The sequence below is a fragment of the Lepisosteus platostomus genome, chromosome 13 (genome assembly GCF_059453375.1).
Source record: "Lepisosteus platostomus isolate fLepPlt1 chromosome 13, fLepPlt1.hap1, whole genome shotgun sequence".
NCBI classification, from domain to species: Eukaryota; Metazoa; Chordata; class Actinopteri; order Semionotiformes; family Lepisosteidae; genus Lepisosteus; species Lepisosteus platostomus.
Window position 1 is genome coordinate 9,914,642 of NC_142623.1, and position 25,643 is coordinate 9,940,284.

Genomic DNA, 25,643 nt, shown 5'->3' on the forward strand with positions numbered 1-25,643 from the left:
CTTTCAAACTGAGTTTCTAATTAATGTTTGAGAGCAAAGGGCTAACCACCATGCCTTTAAAAAGAAATGCACTGAGTTGCCTTTATTTTGGGGATTTCAGAATCTCATCTTTTTAAGACCTCATTACAATGAGTCCAGATATGTAGCTTGGTCATTTTAGGGAAATGTGTAGAATTTAATTCAAAGGAAGGGTTTTCAGGATTACTCAAGACACCAGGAGTATTGTGTGCACAGGTTTGGTCTCCCAGCTACAAGAATATTATTGTTGCAGAAAAGAACTCACATATGATAATTCCCAGTCTGAAAGGAATGTCACACAAAGACAAGTTAAAGAAATCCCTTAAGTCTTGATCAGAAAGACGAACTGATCCAAGCATTTCAAATCTTCAAAGGCAGGCACAATTATGCAAAAAAGTCACCCACAGGTGTATTGAGGACTAAGAAAAGGAGGCATTTTCTTACACAAAAGAACACTGGGTGTCTAAATCCTTTAAGGAAAGGGTAAATGAGATTATGCTCATTAAAGCTCCTTTATGAAAGCTTGCTGTGGAGAATTTGTCATGGTTAACATGTACAAAAGTACAAGTGTGAACTGAAGTGATGGCCAACAATTATGTGGGTGACCGAGTTCAGGTGAGAACACACGTGGTTTGTCTCTAGAACGGGAGCCAGGTCAATAAACCAATTACATTTCCATATATAGATGGTAAGATAATACATCTTGTGCAAAGCAAAAAGGCAAAAGGCATCAGGGTCAGCCCAAGACTAGCAGCTCCCCAGTGGACTGTGGCTGAAGACACACAGGCCAGAGAGTTCAGCCTTAAAAGGCTGAATTATGTAATGCAAATGTTCACAAGGATCACTTTCTTTCCTGATGTTATACTACAAGACATGTTTAATCAAGGGAAGATGTATTTAACAGGACAAGCAGATGTTGTACAGGTCTGGAGCACAAGTTCATGCCGCACTGGAAAGATTTTTTTGGTTATTCTCACTACGTTTTCTACTGAAATTTAAGTGATGTGCCTTTGAAAAGAAACAATGAGAGAATCTCAATGAGAGCACTTGAAAGTAGATCCCCAAAAAATTACTTTTGCGAGGCTCCCCTAAATGACATCATCAGATTCTGAAAGTTCAGAATATCTTATCTTTTAACTTATTACTGTACATCACTGACAGTTTTAATAGACTTCCATTAAGGTAGCACCCCTACAAACAACATAAACAATGAAAACCTGCACATTTGTTATTGCTCTGTTTGTGCTAGTTTGTGCCAATGAAAGAAGTGTTTGTCCTGCTTTCGTTTCCAAGATATAGCACCTTATGTCTCAGGAAGTGTGACGTAACTCAGCCGTTACAACAGAAACAAGAGTCATGTGACTCCCCCAAACAAGAAGGTGTCATATCTCGGAAACGAAAGACCCTCAGATGCTGCTTTGAACAGCACAGATGGAGCACAAACGAACTGAGCCGGATTGATTCTCCTGTGGCATCCTGAGAGGGAGGAAAATGTCACAACTCCTAATAAATAAGTCGCTATATCTTGGGAACAAAGTGCAAACAAATGCACTGGGTTTCATTGTTGTGCTGTTTGTAGGGGTGCCAACTTCACAGAGCTTTTTAATAGTTGGCAGCTGTTGTTAAACTCGGATTTAAAACTCATTTTGATATGCGACATGTTCTGCCCAAGCTAGATTCAATTAATATGGATACATACACTCTCCATATTAACACTTCCTAGCGTCACGGACAAGTAGCAAGAGAGAACATTTAAGGAGATACAGATTTCTTATTCATTTTGCCAATGTGGCACCTTAAAGTCAAGCCATTTACAACAGCATCTGCCCATAAAAGCCCAGAAAGCCACCTAAGAGTCACAAAAACTCAGGACCTATCCCAGTGGCACAAGGCAGGACAGAACACAAAACCAGGGCAGGGTGCACACATACAGGCAATTTAAAGTGACTAACTCCTTTTTTGACATCAGGAGAAGAAAGGGAACAGGTGACATGGGAAATGCTAAAAAAAAACGTTCCTGTGTCTGAAAGAGGAGTTCTGTGTTTTTAGGGTGGTCCTGGTCTAGACAACTGTGGTGCCTCCCCCGTTTTGGTGTTAAGGTTGGGCATGGCTAACGGAAGAGCTTACACTAGGTGTGCACAAGCTTAATACTAGGCTTTTTTACATCTGGAGTCACTAATTATTTTTCTGTTTTGTACTTTCCAGCTTTGGAATCAACAGTTCATTATCTCGGCTTACTGCTGCACCTATAACAACAAGAACTGTGGAGACTCTTCTCTGCTATTACCACCCACACTACCTGGTACACTGTCAGCTCTATGACACTTTGCTGGGGAATGGTGAATCTTTCACTGATAACACTGATCACAGGCAAGTTGCAGTGGCTGTTGTGGCACAGCTAAGCTCAGAACACCTTGGCCAAGTCATGCCCACCCAGCACCAGTGGCGCTCAGGAAACCTCTGCACTGCTGCTCAGGGAACAAAGAGAAAACACCTTTGACGTCACTTTCAGCCAAGCCTTTTAATTGAAAGCAAAATCCCGGAGTCCAAATACAAAACAAGGTAACAGAAAACAAAGCTAGATAAGCATTCAGAAGTGAATGGGTGAAAAGTCACACTCGAATGTCGTGTCGGATTCCGTGCCTCGGGCTTGCTGGCTTGTAACTTGCTCGGGAAGCGTCTGCTGTACGGAGTCGCAGTCTGACTTACTGTTGCTGGAGTCCGGCTCTTTTGTCCCAGCCGGCGTGTCCTGACATTCGGAGCTCTCCGGGGCCGGGAATTCAGCCCGCATGGGCCGGGGAGGCTGGTACACAGCTGGAGCAGGGAGTATTCTTTGGGTCCCCTGGAAAAGGTTCTGTGCCGACCCTGCGGCGGGCCTCTGGACCTGAATATAACGCTGGGTTGGCATCAGGCTTGGGGCCTGCTGATACAGGCTTTGCTCCCGGGCTAGGCCTTGGTACGGCGCTCTCTGATAGAGTGTAGGGGCGTACTGGCTGGGCTGGCCGTATATGTCGTTCCACGGAAAGGCCTGAAAGGTCGTTATTCCCCCTGAAACACAACACAAATCAGATGAACTAAGAAATTTTTCCTTTCAAAACTATTGCTTTAGAGCGGGTGTCTGGGTGATACAATGAAAGCACTGCTGTCCACACAGTCCACACAGCATCAGGGTCCTGTTTTCAGTTCCGACCCTGGATACTGTGTTGCATATTCTCCACATGGTCTTGGGAATGTGCTTGGGATACTCGGGCTTCCTCCCTCCTCCCGGTGATAAGCAGAATAACCTGATTGGCTGTTTTAAATGGGTTGACTAAACTGATTGGCTATTTGAAAAATCCACCCAACGGTACAATACCTGGTGCCCCTGAAGAAAGAAGGGGAGCACCCTGCCAAATATTTTTATTAGAGAATTGAGACTGCCTCACTGGAGTGTAGAACTGCAGCAAACATTTCCTTAGCAAGTAACATAATAAGTAATGCTCCTGCATTTTCTGTCAGTCAGTGTAGTGGTTCTGGAACAGGGCCTAAACAATCACTAGATTTTTTGGTCCTGCAGGAGATGCCCAATATCAACAAATGCATTGCAGTTTTTCCATTGAACAAACACAAAAGCAATTTATATGTCAACACTGGAGAATTTCTAATATTGCTGGGAAGCTATTATGTTAAAATGACCTTTTAAATCCACGTTGTAAATTTATTATTGATTATTAATTAAACTTGAGGTTTCTGGAATCGTTCTGCAGAAGAAACAAACAGACATAAAACTTCACATAAGGTGAAACATGAATTCCAAGACAAGGTAATAACAAAGTAGATGAGGATAATGGAGTAGGAGCAAAAATATTCTTTTAAGTGGTCCTATAGTGATCCAACAGGAAACGTCACTCCAGGTAAAGCTGAAAAGTGCTCCTGCTTGTTAGTTATTGCATGTACTGTACATAATTGGTTATTTCATGTCTGTTATTTATTCCAGCTTGCCTTTGGCCACACAGAAGTCCAATACAAGGTGCTGCATCTGAACATGCAAAGACATGAGTTTAATAGTTGGCAGCTGAGGTCCAAGAGCAAAGGGCTACTGCACCACCGCATCCAAAGAATCAAACATGTATAAGATATTCTTACCTGTGCATCATCCTCCCCTACACCTCATCTTCCCTACTGCAGCAACTGCTCGTTTCATTCCACCTCGTCAGAGGGGAAGTTATGATTTCATCCTTGTGGCCTGGCTTTTGTTCTCACAGCCAAATGGGTTTAAGACAGATCTGTACCTCAAACTGCTCATGTACTATGTAGTTCAGTACAAGGGCTGGTCCAAAGCTCTTGAACCTTGGCACTACAATAAATCATCTCAGACGCTGTTCTCATTGACCTCTATTCAGCCAGGCTGTTTTGTCCTTGTGCTGAAATACAGCTAGAATCTATAAAGATAAAGTGTCTCGCCGCCAAGCCTACAATAGAGTCTCTAAACTTTACATCACTACCGATTTTGTCAGCTTCCACAGAAGGGCTGAAATTTATGAAATCAGACAGAGACAGCTTTAGGAAAGCCAATTTCCAGGCTGCTTCATACTGGGTCACGACATTTGGACATATACTGTAAGATGGCTCCAAACCAAACAGGTGCTTTTGGATTATTTTTTTGGTGAACCATCTTATGACAATCCTACTCAACTGGACATAGATACATTTACAGATTGTTCCAGCCAGCAAATATCTGGTCCATGTTATTTTCTGTTTACTGTGAAGTGCACATAGGCAAAATGCTTAACTGAATACTAAGTTGGTAAATAATACTGAGTAACTGTAAAAAGATGCAACAGCAGTGTTTAGTGTAGAATATATAGTAGAAAATAATTTAACTATAGTTCAATTACACACATAAATTGTAGAATAACTTGAAATGCATTTAATTTCAGAGATCTGCTTCATGACCCCATAATGCACTAAATAAATCAAGCTACATAAATATAAAATGCACTTTAATTTCTCATAGACCCTGCTTGCAAGGAAAATCCTTTAGTACCGAGACTTGTGAATAATGGAAAAACCTTCCAGCCACACTTGATGTCTATTTCTATGCCTCCAAACTGAAAGAGAAACATTTGTAATTTATCCTTTTAGCTTTTTTTATGGTTACCAAAATAATATCATCTGACAGTTTTATTTTTGTTGTGGTTGTTCAGTGTTTTAAAATGCTTTAGGCAGAATGCAGCATGAAAAATTTAACAAAGCCGTTATGCAATAGCCTGAGAAAATGGACTAAACACCCTAAAGATGTTACGCATCGAAGTGGTAAAACGGGAAAAAAATAAAACGTTGCTATTAAGGCTTGTACATACTGTATGCAATGTATTTAATAGAGCAAAATACAGACTCGGCTAAATATACCATTCACAAAAAGTGGGACAGACACGCGAGAAAGATAAAGTGGCAGATGCTTAAGAAGGTATATACAGTATATACATCTTGAGAGAACAAAACTAGCCGAGACTGTAGTTTAGAGAAGGTAAAAGTAACAATTTTGAATTTATCACCTTGGACATACTGGTAATGTACACCCACTCTACCAATAGTCCATCCAAAAGCCTTAATTCTGGCAAACATCACAGCAACCAAGACCCTTTATGATAAAAGCAAGATGGGACTATATCCTGAACAGGCCAGATTCGATTGCAGGACACACTGACACGCGTTCTCATTTTTATGTACAGTATGACAGCTACAGTAAACGCATACCCATAGTACAATGCCAGCTTCTTTCCAATTTTCTCTTTCCAAGTTTCTCTTGATTTGTTTTTAGAATTATAAATAAACCCATTACCAAGCTGCATCCAGATGCATTCAACAGGGTAAATGACCAGGACAAACTGACAAACTCTGGATGGAGCTAAAGGAACCCTTGTTCATTTCAGTGCGCATATGAAAACAGCCTGCATCTCTGTGCAGGCCTCATGTTGTAAACTCAACAGCTTTGCAGAATCGCTGTCAGTGAAACAAGGAGCTCTGGCTCAGCCACTCTCAAGTATTCTGTTTTTGTTTTTTTACATCTGACAAATCTGAAAAACTGAACTCGCCGCGCAAGTGATTCCCACACGAAAGATCTTGGAGCATGGCCTTTGTCACGTGTGTGTACTAAATATGCAACACAACACTTTGGTTTGGTTACTTCATACCACGAATGAACAGTATAAACAATATAAAACAAAAACAATTTGGGTTGTTTTCCCCCAAGTGTGGCTTTTTTTCAGACCTGTTAAAGGCTGAAGGCATACCACTGTGCCAAGGTATACCAGTTGAGAAATCAGGAAACAAAACTCGAACTTCACTGAATGACACCCAAACCCGGTCACCTCTAGAAGCATTCAGAGGGCTGACGGGGCAGGAAATAAAGAAGCCTCCCCCAGCCCACTGACTGTGACTGAAAGAGGACAGGCTGACAGGCCCTGTCTGTTCATAGCAGCGGAGCAACACATGCAGCAAAGCAAAAAAATCTATAGCTTCTGAAACTAAGTGATTGGCAGCACGGTGTCGGAGTCGCCGTCTGAGTGATCCTCAACGGCCTTCCTACAAGGCTCAGCGTATCCAATCTGAGCAAAGTGCTTGACCCTCTGGCTTTCCTCCCCTGAAGCAATATACTTTAGGAATTGGATGGATATGAAAAAAATCTCTTTTTTGTCATTGTATTTATTATATGTTATAGAAACAAGTCTGCCTGAGAAACCACGGCTGTCATGTCCTTTGACCTCAGGGGAAAGAAATGGAAAAACACTCCAGAATGAAAGGAATATCAGAGAAGACTGATGACTCGTCTATTAGCTGCTACTCTGCCTTTATTAGTCTGCCATTTAAAAATGTCACCTTCCCTTTCACCTCTTGAAGCCTTGGAGCCCGTGTGTGTTATGAAACACATTAAACAGTCTATTCGCCATTTTGAAGTGCTCTCCAAGAAAGAGATAAAGTCTTTTATAAGCACAGAGTGTGAAACATCCTCCAATCCATAAAATGGCAACTTGAGACGGTGTGGTGAAGGACTGAAAAGCTTATACACAAAGCCCTGCAAAGTGTGAATTAGATAGACATAACCAGACTTGTTTTCGGTTAAATTACTTAAAACATAAACTAAGCCAGTTTGGTGCAACTTATTCCAATTGTGATTACATACAGTAGCTCATCATATTTTGGCTTATCCTATAATACTGTCCGAAGGTTAAGGATGGTTATGGAAAGAGTAACCAGTTCCGGTCCTCATAGCCGCTGCCCAGCAGATTTTATAAGTCTTCTAAGGAACAAGGAAAAGCTTCAACATGTTCAATTAAGCAAATACTGAGTTAATTTAGGTAATTTAGTGCTCAGGTTGAAAGGAAACCAGAAACCTTCATGATGGCCCTAAGAAGATGATGTTAAATCGGTCATTTGTTCTTTTCACTCACACAAAGAACAGCTTCTGGCCAGTAACATCCATTACTGATTGGCAAAGTCAATTTGGATGGATACAAATCACTATAGGTTCACAACTGTACCTTCCGTAAGGACAATCTGTAGTGGCCAGTTTCAGACATCAGCTCCTCCATTTCATCTGACGGACATGCAAACCAAGGGCATGTTGATACATTAAGGGCTCTTTGCAGAGAAGGCCCTCTTACAGTGGCACCTCTTATAGCTTCTTGTTTCAGTACATTTGCTCAGTGAGGCACACAGGTGTTACATTCTTAACCATGTGCAGTGAAAGCTGTGAAGGTGAAGCTTCCATCTTCAATACCATGAGGCAGTCCTCAGAGAGTGTGAAGGTGGAACATTTTGTTTCTTTGATGAATCGCCTTTCCATCATGCTAACTTTAAGATTATGGAAAGGATCAAACTTCCTATAACTAGGCTTTATGTAGCCTGCATATTACCTTCTGAAAGGCTACACAAAACGCTTTAACAATAAGTATAAATTTAAGGAAAGTGTACACAATACATTTAGGGTGTACAATATAAGGATATCACACTATTGTAACAAATCTCTATTATAAGTAAATCTGTATGTTCTGTTCCCACAAACTATAAAATTCCCCATGACTAATTTTCAACTTTCAGAGCCTGATCCACAAAATCTAGGAGAATGCCATACCTGGTACACAGCAATGCTAGCTGCTCACCAAGAGTTTGCACACTCTTCAGAGACCTGCAGATGATGTTGTGATTTTCCAGACTTGTTACATGAACAAACCTGGCCCTTTCTTTTCAAAAACCTTTCTTTATCCCTGTGGCTGAATAAGAAACCTTGCACAGTAAGGCAATGCTGAGGAAAGGTAAGTAAGGTAACACTGAGGCCAATGCAACAATATGAGAATATTCACTGGGATTGCATTAGCAGAAACCAATCATTTACAGCACATGATATTCAGGAAGGTGTGAAGTTCTCTTAGCAAGTCGCTAAGCATCGGGATACACAGTCACACATCGTAGTGGGGCTCTTAAGTTCTTCACTGAACAACAGTGCAATTGAGCTCACCTCTTTATTCCTGCTATTGTCCAAAGAAATCTTAAAGCATTGTTCCCTAAATGAGCCCTCTAGATCCTCTGTCCTTTCTAATTTCTGTTGCATTTATCTTACTATTTAGAACAATTCCCTATCCCAATTATATGTTTTTTTTAATTGGTTGCATTTAGTCCTGAAAGATGTTGCCATTGATGTAAACATGCTAAGAACATGATACGTCAGTCCTCATCACCTGTTTACAAATGTGTTCCTATAGAACTCTATAGAACTTCTAGCTGTTAAACTTACTTCTCCTTTAGACATTGATACACAACCAAATTCAAAGGAACTCACCGTGGACTCCCTGCTGCAGCAGAATCTGGTTGCCTCCCTGTGTCTGGAAGTAGGCACGGCCTCCTGAGGCATAGGTCATGACCCCAGTGTTGCCAGCTGCTCCAAAAGCGAGGTAGGAGGGGTTGGAGTCCACAGGTGGGGTGGGTGCCAGGCTGGCACTTGGGGGGCAGCTGGTGTTGAGATAGGGCAGGCGCTGGTACTGGGGGAGCTGGCCAGAGTTCAGGCTATGGGTAGGCAGCAGGTTGCTGTGCTGCTGTGGAAACGAGCTCAGCTGGTAAGAAGCCAGCTGATTGGTGCCCGGGTTGCTGTGGAGATAATGCTGTGTGTCCACCTTCACGGAGGTGCCCAAATGTTCATTGTAGTCACACAGTGAGGAGGTATTTGATCTGGAAAAGAAATAACTTTTTTACTAAACTATTTTAAAAGAATTGCTCTCTGCAATAGTACTGATCATTAAAATTCTCAATTTAGCTAATGTTACTTTTCAAAGTAACTTATGGTCAAGACAATTACTAACTTGGAAAATTTAACGGTACAAACAATTCACAGAAAAACCTTAACAAAAACAAAAAGTGAGAGTTGAACACACGACAGGTGGATCTTGAAGGGAGCTGGAAGGTAGAAATGGGGGATATCTGGTTCAGATGAGACAGAAGAAAAGTGGCAGAAGAGCAGGAGGGCGAAGAGAAGGAACAGATAAGGGACTGGCAGAAGATGGGTGAACAGGACTGGGAAGGAAAAATGGACAGACATCATGTTTGATATCGAAGGGAGGAGAGTGACAAAGAGAACAACTGAAGTGAATGCTGAGATGTTACAAAAACACAAAAACACACCCTAATGTCCATGAGGCAGTGTTCTGTGTCACACCACACCGTGCTGGGTGAATGGTCTTGCTCTAAACACCCGGAACTGTCAGTTCTAGGAAGGTCTTAAGCACAGTCTTCAGCTTCTATTCTGAATTTTTCTTTCATTTAAAGAGCATTGCCAAAAGAAAGTTTATTACTGTACTAATATTTTTGTATTTCATTTAATACAGTATGTCTTTTTATTTTGTTTTTAAATGTTTAGATATTATTATAGAAGTTGGCAAACGGGCAGGGGTCAAGGCCATGAAAAACACAAGTCAAGGTACCGAAGGAGATCCAAAAGTCAAAACTGAGGAGGCAAGAGCCCCAAAACCAAAAAGAGCACAAGCACGAGCAAAAAGCCAGAAGGTAATCTGAAAAGTGAGAAAAGGTCAGTAAACTAGCACAGCCGAAAACAAAGTAGCTCACAGATGACAATGCATAAACCAGGTGAAAATACACTAATACTGGGCATCGTAGAGTCACAAGGGCAGGTCTTAAATATGTACAGGTGGTATTCATTTCCTTCCTGATCTCGTTGTTGTGGCGATGGCCTGACTGACAGCTCTATCATTGATGGCGCTTCCTGTGCCGTTAGCGATACTACAGCGTGAGCAAGCATGACAGGGACGATGAAATCACAAGCCTGCCCATTCATACACCATTCATTCACACAACATTATCAATATTAAACCTAGCATCAACAATAGTATGTAATCTTCCACTTGTGGACACTTCTGCATGCAAAAAAATATTTTATAGAGCTTTTCTTTGTTTCATTACCATTAATGTATTGGAAATATTTAAAACATTTTCAAAATAATGTAAAAAAAATTTGAATTTGCATCACACTTGACACTTGCAAATTAAACAAATGTCAGCTATCAATCACTGCTGAAAACTACCCTTCAGCCTTGTGTACAACAAACCTCAGAACGGATCATGATTTCATTTGCTCAGTGACAGAGTTCTCATAAGATTGCAGAAAACAATGGCAATTCTGTATGCAAAGTAAAGTGTGCATACTGTATATGGATACAAAACAGAAATTCTGCCTCAAGAACAAGTGAAGCTATTGGATACAGCTGTTAATTGTTTAGTTCTTTGCAAGCACTACCTCTCATTATGCAAAAGCATAATATTTTGTAGCCTCTTGCCAAAGCTCCAAAAACCACTAAACCATAATTTGCTTCATTTGACAATTTAATCTTCCTAAATCAATTTAATACGAATAATTCATTTCACAAACCACACTGTAGAAATCACACCAAAAACTATGAAACTGTTGAGGCGTGATTAATGACTTTTAGCTGTTGATTAAACTGCATTTGTTGCCAAATCGAATCTTACAGGTTTTCCTAAAGACTACGCTCATGTGCATGCTTTGATTAGAAGCTGTAATATCTCATTTATAATCAGTGTTGCTAATGTGTGTTAGCTCTCTCAAAGGCACTACATTAGTCTCACGCTATAATTATTTTTTATGCCAATTCAATTCATAATCAGCATGAGCTGCTCTTGATATATCATGACACTTACCCAGTGTCACCCTGAGTTGAGTCATTTCTTAACATCCTCTCTGTGCTTTAAAATATTTGGGCACAGACATGAGATGGTCATCTATAGCTTTAGGCTATGTTTTTTTTTTATTCTCAGATCATCACACTTTTAATGCGACCGAGTTAATTAACAAGCAGATCCACTTGCTCTCTGTCATTGCTCTGTAATCACAGAATGAAAAAAACATGTGGAGGAAGCCCTTGGCACAGTTCAGCATGAAAAAAGTTGTCTTGATGGTTTTGCCAAGCTAAAGGTCTGGGAGCGAATGTAAGAGGAATCAGATCTTCACAAATCATCCTGGAGTACATTATTAGTTATTTCCAGATTTGTGTTAGTAACATGTACACTTCAAAGAATAAGCATTGCCTCTATATACTGTTAATCAAATGAATAAAATTACCGGGACATCTTAACTGTAACTTGTAGAGTTTTACATACAATATTCATCATCAATAAATCAGCCAATTTTAGATATGGGGTTTCTGCACTCATATGTTAAAGCCCCTTCTACCGATTGTCTCAGGGGGTAGATGGATCATTTTTTAGACAGAATCGAACCGCTGTCATTCTCACACAGCATATGGATTTTTTACATGTTGTCAAAACACCTTTATCTTGTGATGATACACTAAAAAACAAAACGCAATATGACAAATTGCTTTATGTCTGCCACTGCAATGAACAGAACACTTCTGTTCATTCTTTGTTATGCTTTTTCTTGTTTTTGGATTTCTCACCCATTAGCAGTCTTTTTTTCCTTTTCTTTGAAAACACCCCTCTGTTATCTACAATGTAGATCAGGGATGGATGACGCCACAGAGTCATCTAGTTCCACCTATGATCTGATCTTAATTAAACAATTAAACTAATTACCCAGATAAAATGTCACATTAACTGTTCTTCATCAATAGATAACTGACAGGCAAACCTGCAGGATTCCATCACATTGAAGACTGGAGCTGCCAATTCCTGTCATACAAGAGTATGAAAACTGAAAGGCTTTCATCACTGATATTATTTATTCATCACTCTTTCTAACTATAAATCTGCCTCTCTTAAAACCAAGAGCCCATAAAATAATAGTGGTCTAGGTTTTAACAAATGAAAGTAAGAAAAAAGAAAAAGTGCTTTGATTTCACGAGGATTATACCTGAAATAGCTCACACACACTTGAAAAGAAAGGTCACCCTTTGATCTCTGAAAAATTAATGCAGTTTCGACATAAAAACCTCCAGCAGATGTATTTCAAACAAGGAACATGCATACCAATATGAACTGATAATTTGTTTATAACATGATCTGCAAACATTCTCTTAGGATTTGTCATTGGTGAACCACAGGAAAAAAAACTACTGTATACTGGTCCTTGCTGTCTGAAAAAGAAATTGTGTGCAACAGGAATAAAATTAATAAAGAATGCCTCTGATTTCTATATGGTCTAGTTTACATGGTGACAAATTAAAGCATAAAGAGTTCTAATTCCTTTGTTTAACTGTGTATCGCCGACAGAAAAACAACACAGCTGTTAGGAAACTCACCTACAGCAGCAAATCATCTAACAGTTGCGCAAAAATATCACAACTTTTTAACACACATGGTTACTACAGTACTAAACTATTGATAGTAAAACACTGACATTCAAAGGTCTCAGCCAGCAATATGATAATTATGTGGTTTTGCTTTGAATTGAGAGCGTGCGATTTCAAATTCTTCAAGTGTGACACAGGGCCGTGTTAAGTGCAACACACCCCTGAGGGTGACGGGGCTGTGTTAAGAGCGATGCACCCCGGAAGGTGGGGGGGGATAGGAAGTGAGTTTCCACCTTTCCAAGCTGTTTTACCTTTTTTTGGCAAGTAACACTGTTACTATGGAATGCAGGCAGCCAAGATTAAGTTCTCATTCCAATAAACCTGCTTTTTCAAATAAAGTGTAAGAGAGCTTGACCATTCCGTACATTTTGTGTCAGAAATGCAATAAACATGAAATGGCAGACAGGACCCTTTAGTAATTGTGGTGAAGTGTGGTAATGCTCTGGATGCCAAGCTTGCCTTCTCCACTCACCCAGAGCTCTCGCTGTGCAGGCTGTAGCTCAGGCCTTCCCTGGGAGGGCCCTCCTGGGAGCCCTGTGTGCCTGAGCTTTCAGGGGTGTCCAGCATCAGGGGGATGATATGATTGGTGGGGTTGAAGGAGGTGCCAAGGGGTAAGCTGGCACGACGCAAAGGGGGAGGGCTGGGGATGCACGGCAGGTAATCCATCGGTGCCCCCTGCTGGCCAGCGGACGCCAGTGTAGCCTGTCCCATCTCTGCAGCCATTCTGTGTCCTGTGATCATCAGGCCTGTGCAAAGCAAACAGCATAGGAAACTGACAACACTGAAGGATGGTCCACTCGAAATCTTGATTGAGCTTCCCACTAGAAACCTTGATAGGTAGTAGCGGGCTGCCCAGCAGACCCAACAGCCAACTTTGATCTTACATTTTGTGATGTTTTTTGGCAAAGGACATTGTGTTTTGAATAAGACATGAATGCATTACTGTACAGAATATATCCTTTTTAAAAAAAGCATAGATTGCACAAAATGCATGAGGTCATACTATTGCCGTTTTAAAGTGTTGTGCTGATTCTTACCCCCGAGCAAAGCAAAACCATATGGAAAGTGCAGCACAGACGTTTTTAATAAATAAACTTTGGGATTCTCACCAGGAGGGCTGGAGGAGGTGGTCATCACTCCACTGAAGTGACTCTGATTCGGCTGTGGGACAATCCGTGGGACAATGGGCTGGCTGTGAACTGTAGCCAGCACACCGCCTCTGGCGAGAGACACAGATTGAACACAACAGGCTGAAGTTTCAATAATGCATGTACGGTAAGTGGAAAGTGTTGGCGTTAAAAATACCTAAGAGGATCAAGATCACAAGGACATAGGAAAGGTTACACTTGTTCATTAAAACTATTTAATCTGAGGATCTTATCTAACTATTTTGGCACGGTTCTCAATTAACTGGTTCCAACGACATGGCACTGTAACGGTAACCAGCAGGATTCTGTCACTTCCTTTTCGATCACTCTGTGCTTGCTGTTTTTTTTAAGCAGAAATCAATCAATCTAATTCCCTCAACAATGTAATTGGACAGTGAAGAAGGCACAAGACTTGTCTCTATAAAAATAAAATAAGAAAATCACACACCTTTATGTACAAAAGTAGGGACTATAGAGAAGGCTGTGTTCTCAGGCATGTGACTTTACATCGTACAGTACATCCCTGTAAGACGTGTAAACCTTACCCAGCAGGGGGCGCTGTGAGGGCAATATGGCTGGACACTTGGGGCACTGCAATGGTGCTGGTCAGTGTGACTGCCATGCTACTAGCAGATGACTTCTTCTCCTGCTTCAGGTTGCTCTTCTCCGTTTTCCTCCACTTTGCTCTACGGTTCTGGAACCAGACCTGGAGAGAGAAGCATGTCACTGCAATTGAAGACTGGATTGAGACACAGACAGTGGTACACAGGGGAGAGGAAGATGGTGGATTTTATATACGCTATTGTGAAAGTGCTTTTGGCAGCACAGATAATATTCGTGCTGTCAGTAAGACGCCTTGAATTGAAAAGCTGAAATTAGACTGCAATCAAAGACAGAGAAGAAGGGTTTGAATCTAGCTATTACCACATCCCTATTTTCAAAACCTGCATCGCTTTTAATTTTGTGCAAAATGAATATTCTGACTGAAATATTCTTGATTTCTGAACCAATGAGAGCATGCAAGAAATCCAAATTGCATTAAATTTGCAAAATATACAGTAGAAACATACACTCATTTCATGCAGAGAAACACAATACAAACAATGCACGTTAATGGTTTAAATTATTTAAATATTTCATTCCAATGTCCGTATTGAGCATCAAAAGAAACATCAGTATTTACTATTTACAAAAAAGATATATATATATATTTTTAAAGTATGTGTGTTTTGGATATTGGCATAATTTAGATTTTTGGCTTTTGGCTATTTAAGCACTAAATCACCTCATTAGTAAGACAGCTGACTGAGAACAGGTATACAATCAATTTAACCTACTGAGTAACACGTCTGGTAAAGACAAATAGAGAACAAGAGAGGAAGGTATCAATATGTCCTATACATCAAGAGAATAAACCTTTCTGCCACAGAAAGTATGCAGGAGGCTGGACTTGCTTGAACAAATTGCTTTCCAAATCTCTCCATTCATTTACAGATTTCTAGCTTTCACACCGCCCCTGGTGGCTCAAGTTTTACCCCCCCCCCATACACAGACTTTTAGAACAATGATGCAGAAGCTGCAGAACAAAAATCAACCCCCAAGTCCAAGGAGGCGAATGACCAATTCCCTCACCATGATCCTTTGGGGTGTGACGCCTATCGCAGCGGCAATCTCTTTGCGCTTGTCTCCATCCGGATAGTGGTCTTCATGAAACAGGCGCTCCAACTCCTCCAGTTGTTCTGCAAAGGCAGCAAGAACGTTAGAGTAGTAAACTATCCAGGACAATGAACCACTCATTCTCATAACTCAAGAAATAATGCTACCTTTATTTTAAGGTTCCAGGAGACTCTAAGAAAAGGGGGGCCAGTGTGGCATAATGGTTAGGATTCTGGATTCCTGATTCCTCCTCTACCCTTGAGCACAGTACCCTACTGTGGACTACCAGACTCAGAGACAGTTCTTACCCCCGCACTATGAAACTGTTAAATTCCCAGCCTCTCTCACTCTCACTCTCACCTATGATCTGAACCTCACAGTGCCTTCTTCCTTTCTTTCTTACCAAAAACCCAAACACACATTGAAAATCTACCTCTACCATACATGTCAAAAGCTCACTCCCCATAATTTCTATCCCTTTATTTTATTCTGTTGATACATATTTTGCACATAACCTGTTACCTTTTTGTTGTTTTGCACATTGCCTGTTGTTGTTCTTTTTGCACATCGTCCGTTGTTGTTTTTTGCACACTGCCTGTTGTCTCTGTCTTTCTTTTGCTACACAATTGTATTGTTGTTGTTGTTTTTTTTTCTCTTTGTACTACTTATGTCCGAGAGCTAGCTAAATAGCATTTCGTTATACCATATACCATGTATATGAGTGTAATGACAATAAACTTGTACTTGAACTTGAACTTGAACTACCCAGAGTGCTAAAGAAAATCCAGCTGTATGGATTTATATCACAATTTGTAAGAAACACAAATAGATTATGGCACAGTCCCATTAGATTTTCTGGCACATAAATTAATAAAAATGTCTCCATTTTCAAAATAAAATTGTTATAGTAGCTTAAGGAAGAGTAAAAGTAAATATACTGGCGTATTTTTGGTCCGATTGCTAGTTGTTTATTGACGATCTACTAACTTTTTTTCTACTGAGTCACCTTCTGACTCTTCCACTGGTGATCTGTCGAATGGAAGTAACCAAATAGTGTAATCAGAGGGTTTAATCAGCGACGAGGACGACAGAACTAACCAGTGGTGTAGAGGGTCCTTGTCTTCTTCTTGGGCACAGGAGGCATGAGCCCGCTGTCGGCTAACTCATCCTGTTTCAGACCGTCCCTCGAGTCTCCCAGGGCCGCCCCACCTCCGGCTGCCCTGTAGTTTGGGAAGACTTTAGCCCGGCTGGAGTAGCGGGTATGGCGTCGGGTGACGTAAGCAGAGTTGATTTTGAGGTCAACTGGTTGAAACTCGGTCAGGTTAAGCACTTTGGAGGGGATCACCAAGGCAGGGTCACTGGACGAAGCCTCGGTTTGCTCTAGCTTTATGGGTCCTTCCGTCTGCTGCTGAGCCGGACTCGCTGCAGCTTGCCGAGGCCTCTTGGTCCCCAGCTGTGGCGTGTGCTCCTCCTCGTGGTATGAGCCTGAGGTGTTCTGCTGGCAGTACGGGGTGGGCAAGCTGGAAAACTCTTCTTCTGCCTGCTCCCTCCTCCGGGAGTCGAACAGTCCTGTTACTCGTCCACAGACAGTGACAAAATTCATCTGGCTCTCGGGTTCCATGCTAGGTTGGCCAAGGAACTGGCCACTCCCCCTGGGGGTCCCGCGACCCTCCACCTGTAGCACACAGAAGTCCTCCTCTGAGCTCACCACGCTGCTCTCCTCTGGTCCGCCCCCCGCCTGCTCACTGTCGATGATGACCGTGCGGTAGGCAGACATGGGGGGGGTCTCCCTCACATCCGTTACCTCCCTCCTGAACCCCTCCTCCTCCTCTTCCTCTGCCTCTGCTTTCACATCTTTCGCCACAGCCTCTTCCACCACCTCATCCTCCTCACAGGACAGCTGCAGCCTCAGACCCAGCTGAGCCTTGCTCTCTGGGTCACTCTCCAGCTGCTCTTTACATAGCAGGCTATCTTGCTCTTCCTCTGCAGAGAAACAACAGGATTGTAAAGGAAAAGGTAGAGGTTCATTTCATGCTGAAAGTTAAAGAAAAGAAACACAATGTTTCAGCTGTGGAGCCTTCTTCAGACACAGCCGAAATATTGAGTTTCTTTTCTTGACCTTTCAGCATGTAATGAACCTTCCTTCCTCTGCAGCCTACACATGCTGCTGCAGCTCCCCACTTGAACAGGGTTATAATTCCAACTTCATGTAAGGAGCCTGGTTCTGGACAATACATATAGTTGACATCAATTATGTTTTCAATACCTTTAAATACAGTTCTTTTCCTTCTGATTAGCAAAAATGCTGGTGTATCCTGAATACTAATTTTTCATCCTTCATTTGATACCAAATTATCTATCCCTGCAACATCTAATGAGCCTCTGATACTGTTTCTTAACAAGCATAATTGGTGTTAAATAAAAAAGCACTAAATATTTTATTGATTCTGCCATTCACATCTCTAAATAACTCTTTTCACACTTACTTTGTTAAACAATACTTTGATTAATGAGAGTAAACACTCCTCTTCAGGTTGCATACACCAACAGTACAATTATCCTGAATTTATACTTTGCCTTCACTCAAAGTGTAGATGGTTTGTAGGAGAAGCTTACCTAATTTGCACACACATCTTCTCTTCTTTATCTTATATGCCATTTTGGGTGCCCTTCACATTTCTTTGCACCCACTCAAGTTGTAACCACTAATTGTCTATTAACTCCTCTTACAAGGAAACATACTAACTGAGCCACTTCATTGCACTGGGGAAAAAGAGGACCTTAAATACACACACCTGTCAGAGCCATTCAGAATTTGAACTGCTGTGAGCTCCACAGTCCTTGCAGGTGAGTCAGTACTGGCTGCATGAGCACTACACCCCCCACTGACATCACTGCAAAGTCTACAGGTGCCTGACAAGTACCAGAAGTTGATGTTATGCTTTGTGGAGACATTGGAATTTAAATCAGGACCCTCACTGACTGCAGACCTCCATCACACATTTCCCACTTTCATCTTCTCCAGCTATATGGGTCTCCAAGTACTCTAAACCTGGGGACTCCTTATCCTGCAGTCCCTCAAAATAAGGACCCCCCGTCCAACTACAGGAAGTTCTGGGATTGGAATTCACATATACATGTGTATATAGATACATATACAGTATGTTCAGGTGGGTAGCTGCGACAGCATGTGTAGGCTGCAAAGGAACAAGTAATATGTTTATTCCATGCTGAAAAAAAAGGAAAAAAGAACCTGAAGAAGGCTCCACGGCCAAAACGTTGTGTTTTCTTTTTTCCTTTTTTTTCCAGCATGGAATAAACCTATTACTTGTTCCTTTAGATACATATATGTCCTTCCCAAGTTTCTCTGTGAGTGATTCCAAGCATTTTAGCAGCACTGTATGAAATATGCAAACATAGTACCATTTAAAAGTCTGGAAACAACATGGCACATTACATCCCAAGAAGCCAGAAAAGAGAGTAATATTGATCACTGTGTATCAAAGTCTCTTCATTTGTACAGTAATGTGCTACAGGCTCTGGTATGGAGGTGTTGAACTGTAGAAATTATGATACTATATGCATTGCTTGATAAATCAGCTTTGGCTACTTGCATCTTAAATACTGTATGCTGGATTCTCTGCACCCACGTTCCTTTCATCTTCTACTGATAAAAGGTTTGGCAACAAATTGCACAGGAAGACGGAGATAATACCGATGGTTCCTCACCGCTCTTATTCTTACTATTGATATCTTGTACCCATAAACGGCCGTTTCCTCTTTATACATTTTCTATACATTGATGAGGAAGTCATAAAGGCCAAAGGTGAGACAGCAGATAGATTTCTCCTTACACTATGAGATCTGTTCAACTGGGGCGATTATATATGATGCTTGATAAATCACGTTCAGGATTTGGTCACCGATTCATTAAACACGGCCTACACTATGGAAGAGACTGCGCTTAAAACATGGGAATTGTAAAGCAACCAGTATATTTAATACCAGTAAACAAGTACCCCAAGGTGACATACTGTACTGTATCAAACCACAGACAGCCTATTCAGTCAAGCAACTTCATATAGTCATGCACGTTCGTATAAAAATCACCAGTTTGTTTCAACAAAATAATGCAATTTATCCACAATAGGTGAAAAACAGTGACAGAAATGTAAGTGGTAACTACAGAAACCCTCACTCTGATCTGCTACCATTCTATAGGGGTGCTTTTCCTTCTTAAACTCGAAAGAACTCTCGACTCGCAGTATAAAACGTGAGTTTTAAACACAACAATCCAACTAACCCAGATTAAACGAGGAACGAAATATTTCCTAATTGTAAGGTAATTTCAAACAGTTTCACCGACAACAGTTAGGTTCCGCATGAAATAATTTAACTTCTTTTAAAGAAGTCGTATTTGGAGTTGTAAAAATAGTATATAATGAATCTAATGCATTAACAGTTCCTTAACTGACTGGGAAGGTGAGTTTAATGCGTGCCTTATTATACATTAATACACAACTCGCATGTGGGATTACTGAAATGGTATTATTGGAAAGGCAAATTGGTGGTTCTTTATAATGCTTAGTTCAAAATACCCTTACAATCAATCGCTTTGTTTATTAAGTTATTGACTAATGCAATGATTACACGCATAAAATAAGAAACCCAATTTCTTACCGAAGTCATTAACGGACTCCTGGTTTTCGCTTTGATCCTTCTCCATTTTACAAACAGGATATTGTCAACTAACTTTTCAAATCGACTTTATTTTTTTTAATCTGAGACCGACCTCGCTTCTGAAAGTAGGATAGCCCATCTCTCTAGAGATTGCACGGGGTGGGTGATGGCAACAGAAATAATTGAAGTTCACTCTTTAATTGTAAAACTTTAGGTTTCGTATCTGAAGATCATTAGATAATTTGCGGAAAATGAACGGTTAATTTTGTGTTCTAAGTCAAAGGGTGCGCTTTGAAGTTTCTAGTGTTTAAAATGTAACTTATCACAGGATAATTTAATGGCTCGATCCAAAGTAACACCTGCTTCGTGACTTTTAGGTGCAAACACCTGACTGAAATTAAGACGATTGCTTTTTCACCTTCGTTGTCTCAGTCTTTTCAAGTATGCCTTGTTCAGTTGTCTTAGTATTTAAAGACATAAAAGTGTTCTTTCTCTTTAATTAATAGCTATAGCTATTTTTAAATTAACCACACACAAACACAAACACAAACACAAACACAAACACAAACACAAACACAAACACAAACACAAACACAAATTCTTTATTTTATATTTCAGTGGAAAGCAGGGGTAACGGTTAGCGCTTCTGCCTCCCGACAGTTCAGTCGTTTCCTTGCTGTTGCGCCTTCTATCGGGGAAATGCATGTTTTTCTGCGGGGGTGTTCCCTTTTCCTCTTACCTGCTAGGTAAACTAATCGGCGTATTCAAATTGTCCTCACAATGTACTGTATGTGTGTGCCTTCGGCTCTGTGCTGCGACCCCGTAAGCACACAGAAAATCCTGCAAACGAATGCACGGTAAAAGCGAGGTGTGTGCCCTCAGAAGCTACTTTAAAAAAAATGCAGTGCGAGCTACTTTTTCTGATTTGTTTTACGGGAGGACACAGAATTGAGCCGTACCAATTATTTACTTAGCTTTATGGTTTTAAATGAATCTATTTAATTACATTTAACTTCATCAGAGAATGTGCTTAATAAATTTGAGTCTTTATGATAATTGGTTTAAAACTTTCAATGAAAACAGAAGTACTTTACTTACTTTATGGAGTTCACTTTAGTTTTGAGAATTTTAAAGGCACATTTCTATTTATGTTTTGATATTTTTGTTGCTTCAACAGTGTTTGCTAATCCTTCTATTTTGCTATTATACAATATGCAGATACCTAGTATACTAAAATGTACAGAGTGTAGATCATTGCTACTGTATAAATTAAGAATAGTGGCCATAATATAGATCTGTATCATAACTAATTAAATCTAATATCAGCATTTTCTATTTTCTATCCATTAACAAGTATTCAGTCCTAATACACTCACTACTACCACTGTGTATTGCATGAAATTTGAGAATTAATCAATTACGGAGAATTTTATCAAAAGCTTTCTGAAAATCAAACTCAACACAGAATACAATTGGACTTCATGCTGCTAACCTGAAAATGTCACTCCAATCTTATGTTCCAGGTCTGCAGAAGATATATTTTCATACTAGCAATGTGCCTTATAAGACAGGTATCTCATCATTACAATGAAATAAATCTGTCTGCTCATGTTATACTGACACAATATAATACAAAGCAAGATTGGTGCAAAGCTGATAGAATGAAGTAACTGAATGTAAGGTAGATTATAATCAATAAAAATAAAATGGGAAGTCTCACAAAGATGGCGAAGTAAGCATGTGTACAGTACAATATGCACAGTAAGTACTGCACTGTACTGGGTGCAGTGTGCCGAGGGTATTGAGTACTGTACTGTATGTTCAGGGTGCAATCCTCCTGCTGCCTGTGCTTTCAGGATAGGCCCAGGTGGTCATGACCCTTACACAAGCAAAGAGAGATTTCACATAACAGGTGGATAATCTACAACTTCATTTAACTCTTGATTGAAGTTCAAATAACTAGATCTTTAGGATTTTCAGCAGGTAAATGTTACTGAGATGGCTTTCAAGTTACATGCAAAACTGTACCTTGAATTCTCCAGCTGTTTGAAACCTCAAAACGAGCAAAAAGTAGCTGCCAGACAAACTAATGGCATCTTTCACACCAGGGCAGGGCAGTCCTGTCCCAACTGAGCCTAAAGTTTCCCCTGAACTTCCCTTTCAGGCCATTTGGAATCCAGCATCTCATGGCGTTTGTTTTAGCTCCCTCAGTTCTGTAATTAAACCTTTAATGATTCGATTATTGTGAACCTTTGAAACACGTGGGAGATGAGTGAGTAATGGACTGGCTTGCTTCATGAACACTTTCACTAAGACAACAAAGCTGTGTTCCAGCAGTAACCAGGTACCACAGAACACATGCTCATTTGACTTCTTTGTTTACTGGACAGGATATAATGAGACATACTGTAGGAACTGTTGAGCATGGTTGTGATTGTTGAGTATATTGGTTATTGTTGGTTAGTAACCAAAACACAGCAGTAAAGAGAACATCCTTTGAAGCTGTTAACATTGTACAAAATAACCAAGATACACTGTAACAAGATGTTTACTGTATAATCCTTTGTACAGTTTTGACCACTGAAACATCTAGCAGTACACAGTCATTCAGGTTAAACAGGTCTTGCCAGCATCAAGCTGGGGTGTGTTATTTTGCTTTATTAGCAAGAGATGCAGCTCATGCATCTTCTGTGAGAGGTGTGGTGTGCACTATTTGGTGATCTAAAATAGCTGAGGTAAACTGAGTAATCTGGAATCAGGTGGGTATGGCTTTTAATATAATAAATTATCCTTCCGTTAGAAAATAGTAGGTTATTTTCTATCTCCTTTTCTAATGTTGCCTGTTTTATCACCAATTATAATGCTGAGCACAGTAAGCTCAGATTCTTAATGAATACTAATGCATTGAACAAGTGGTAAAGATGAATGCAGAAAGCTCAGCTGATGTCACATAGCAGCCATTAGTTCTGCCTGAATATTACTTAAGTGAGCAAACGTCTGCATTATTTTCTAGAATGTCATGGTCTATAAAGGCAATAATTTGTTGGAAGATGTAATGAGAAGGTGATGAACATTTCTAATAAACCATAAGACAAAATGAGTCATTTCTAATTAGGGACATTTGTCAGTGATGCCTTGAAAATCAAATCATCAGTCTGATATACATCATTACTCTGAATAGCACAGGCGGTAGCATATCCCACTTCAACATTACCCATCATTTTCATTTCCTTTTCAGTTTTTTACATTTTGCTTTTTGCTTGTGTTCTGACCCACTGATTGCTAGACTTAACTGGTCATATTCGCACCACAACTCTCATTCACTGTAAAAAGGAGAAATTTGGTTTGACTTGTACATTTTAAAATCATTGCAAAAAATCTGCATTGAAAATTGTACAACATTTATTTGGAAATATATACAGTATTTCCAAAGCAAAGATATTGTGCTGGACTCATCCAGCAGATCCACAGTATATCTGCTGTTTCTCAGTCTTTTTTTGTTAGAATATGCAGAAAGAATAAAGGGAAGCCTTTTGGTCAGTCCAGCCTGTTTGATTACTAATAGGTGGTTGATCCAGTGCTCTTGAAATATTCCCTGAAATATACCAGGGAATCTGTTTCAACAGCATGACTGAATAGCTTGTTCCAGTCTCCCTCAGCTGCTTTCTGAAGTGCTACCCGTAGAAAGACATAATTATCATTAAGAGCAGTATGACGTAAAACAAGTTTTGAAAAAAGGAACCTTTTATACATTACCTGTACTATGCTATGACCAATACCAATTGTTATTGGTCAAACAATCCTTATGAAAATGCTGAATTTATTGGTTATTCTAGTCAAATACTGCCAGCCTGCATAGACCTGAATAAATATTCTCTGCAAGAATGCACCAACTAATTATAACTTAGAGCCATGGAGATAAACTGTTTAATTTCAGAATTAATTTAGTTGGCTTCAGTACACCCTTCTGCATAAGGTAATCAGTAAAACAGTCCACTAGATAGACACAATGCAGTTAATTTCCTAGCCAAGGAATTTAATAAATCATTCTATCATTTCATTTTTTTATTATTTATTTTAAGAATCAGCACTGTTTTAAATAAACAACAGGCAACAGGCCAGCAATGCCTTCAATTATACATTTATTCAATCAGACATTCTCTATCGCAGCAATGCCTAGAACTAGAAAGCCCCATAAGCTTTATGGTTTGGACTATAATTGTCTTCAGCCACTGAATACAAAGTTAAGTTTCCCTAATTCACTAAAACATGTGAAATTATTGAGGGATGGTTTGAAATGAAAACCAGAAGATCCTGTCTCTTTCCAGGACCAGGGAATGAGATATTAAAGAGTAACCACTGTCACAAGCACCCCTCTTCATTAAATAACCCCATTTCTGCAGCTTTATGTAATGTAGAATAACACCTCATAAACAAGAGACAGACAAAATCTCTAGAGGATAGATTCTGGACATGTGCCATGAAATCAGAAAATCAACAACACAGGTGTTTTAAAACACTACAATGTGGCTGTCAGCACAGGAATAGGGGATTTGGAGTTATCCACAGTCAATGTAATGTGTGACTGAAAGGCAGCTCAAATACCCCCCCACACTCCAGCTGTGAGACAAGCAGATGTTGTTTGTGCAATACTACCATTATAGTGCCCTGCTGCAGGAATCACATAATTCAGTTGTTTTTGCTCTATATGATAGTTCCCATGTCTTCCTGTTAAGTTTGCTAGTTTTAGCCATGACACTACACAATACTTGAATTCTTTGCCATGATAAAATCATCCCGTAGGAACCCTGAGCCATCTCCAATAACTCCCATATGTTGATTATGTGCTACTTGGTGTCCCTCAGGGCTCAATACTGGGCCCCTTGCTCTTCAGCATTTACATGTTCCCACTTGGTCAGCTTTTAAGATCACATGGCCTCAGCTTTCATTTTTACGCTGACGATACTCAAATATACATCCATACCAAACCCGACACTGATGTGGCTGTCTCTATTCTATCTAATTGCATCTCTGACATAAAAATTTGGATGACTCAAAACTTCCTTCATCTTAACTGTGACAAGACTGAAGTCATGCTTATTGGTACCCCCCATCAACTTCGTAAAGCCAGTCCTGTAACCCTGTCTGTAGATGGCTCTGTACTTGAGCTCCAATCAAAATTGAAAAACCTTGGGGTTATATTCGATTCTGGCTTAACATTCGACCCACATGTACAGCATACTGTCAAAACATCTTTTTTTCACCTTAGAAATATCGCAAGACTACGCCCTATGCTATCATTAACTGTGGCTGAAAAGCTAAT

At 40.2% G+C, this 25,643-nt stretch overlaps 1 protein-coding gene across 1 annotated transcript; it reads right to left on the bottom strand.

Moving 5' to 3' along the window:
• Positions 1-2,524: 2,524 nt before the first annotated feature.
• Positions 2,525-20,901, bottom strand: nobox (NOBOX oogenesis homeobox). The gene is made up of 8 exons (XM_088603066.1): positions 20,321-20,901; positions 16,739-17,623; positions 15,617-15,723; positions 14,530-14,690; positions 13,946-14,055; positions 13,309-13,582; positions 8,840-9,225; positions 2,525-3,066 (listed from the first exon to the last, which is right to left on the bottom strand). Exons 1-8 carry the CDS (start codon positions 20,364-20,366, stop codon positions 2,609-2,611), a joined length of 2,427 nt encoding a protein of 808 aa, XP_088459192.1. The 5' UTR covers positions 20,367-20,901; the 3' UTR covers positions 2,525-2,608.
• Between the last annotated feature and the right edge of the window lie 4,742 nt (positions 20,902-25,643).

What these genes read in the sequence shown, in the direction of transcription:
- nobox (XM_088603066.1), bottom strand. Translation starts at nt 20,366, where the DNA reads ATGGAGAAGGATCAAAGCGAAAACCAGGAGTCCGTTAATGACTTCG. An exon ending in GGAGTCCGTTAATGACTTCG is followed by an intron (nt 17,624 to 20,320) that starts GTAAGAAATTGG and finishes GTTTCTCTGCAG; the next exon opens with AGGAAGAGCAAGATAGCCTG. An exon ending in CTCACAGCGCCCCCTGCTGG is followed by an intron (nt 14,056 to 14,529) that starts GTAAGGTTTACA and finishes GTCTCTCGCCAG; the next exon opens with AGGCGGTGTGCTGGCTACAG.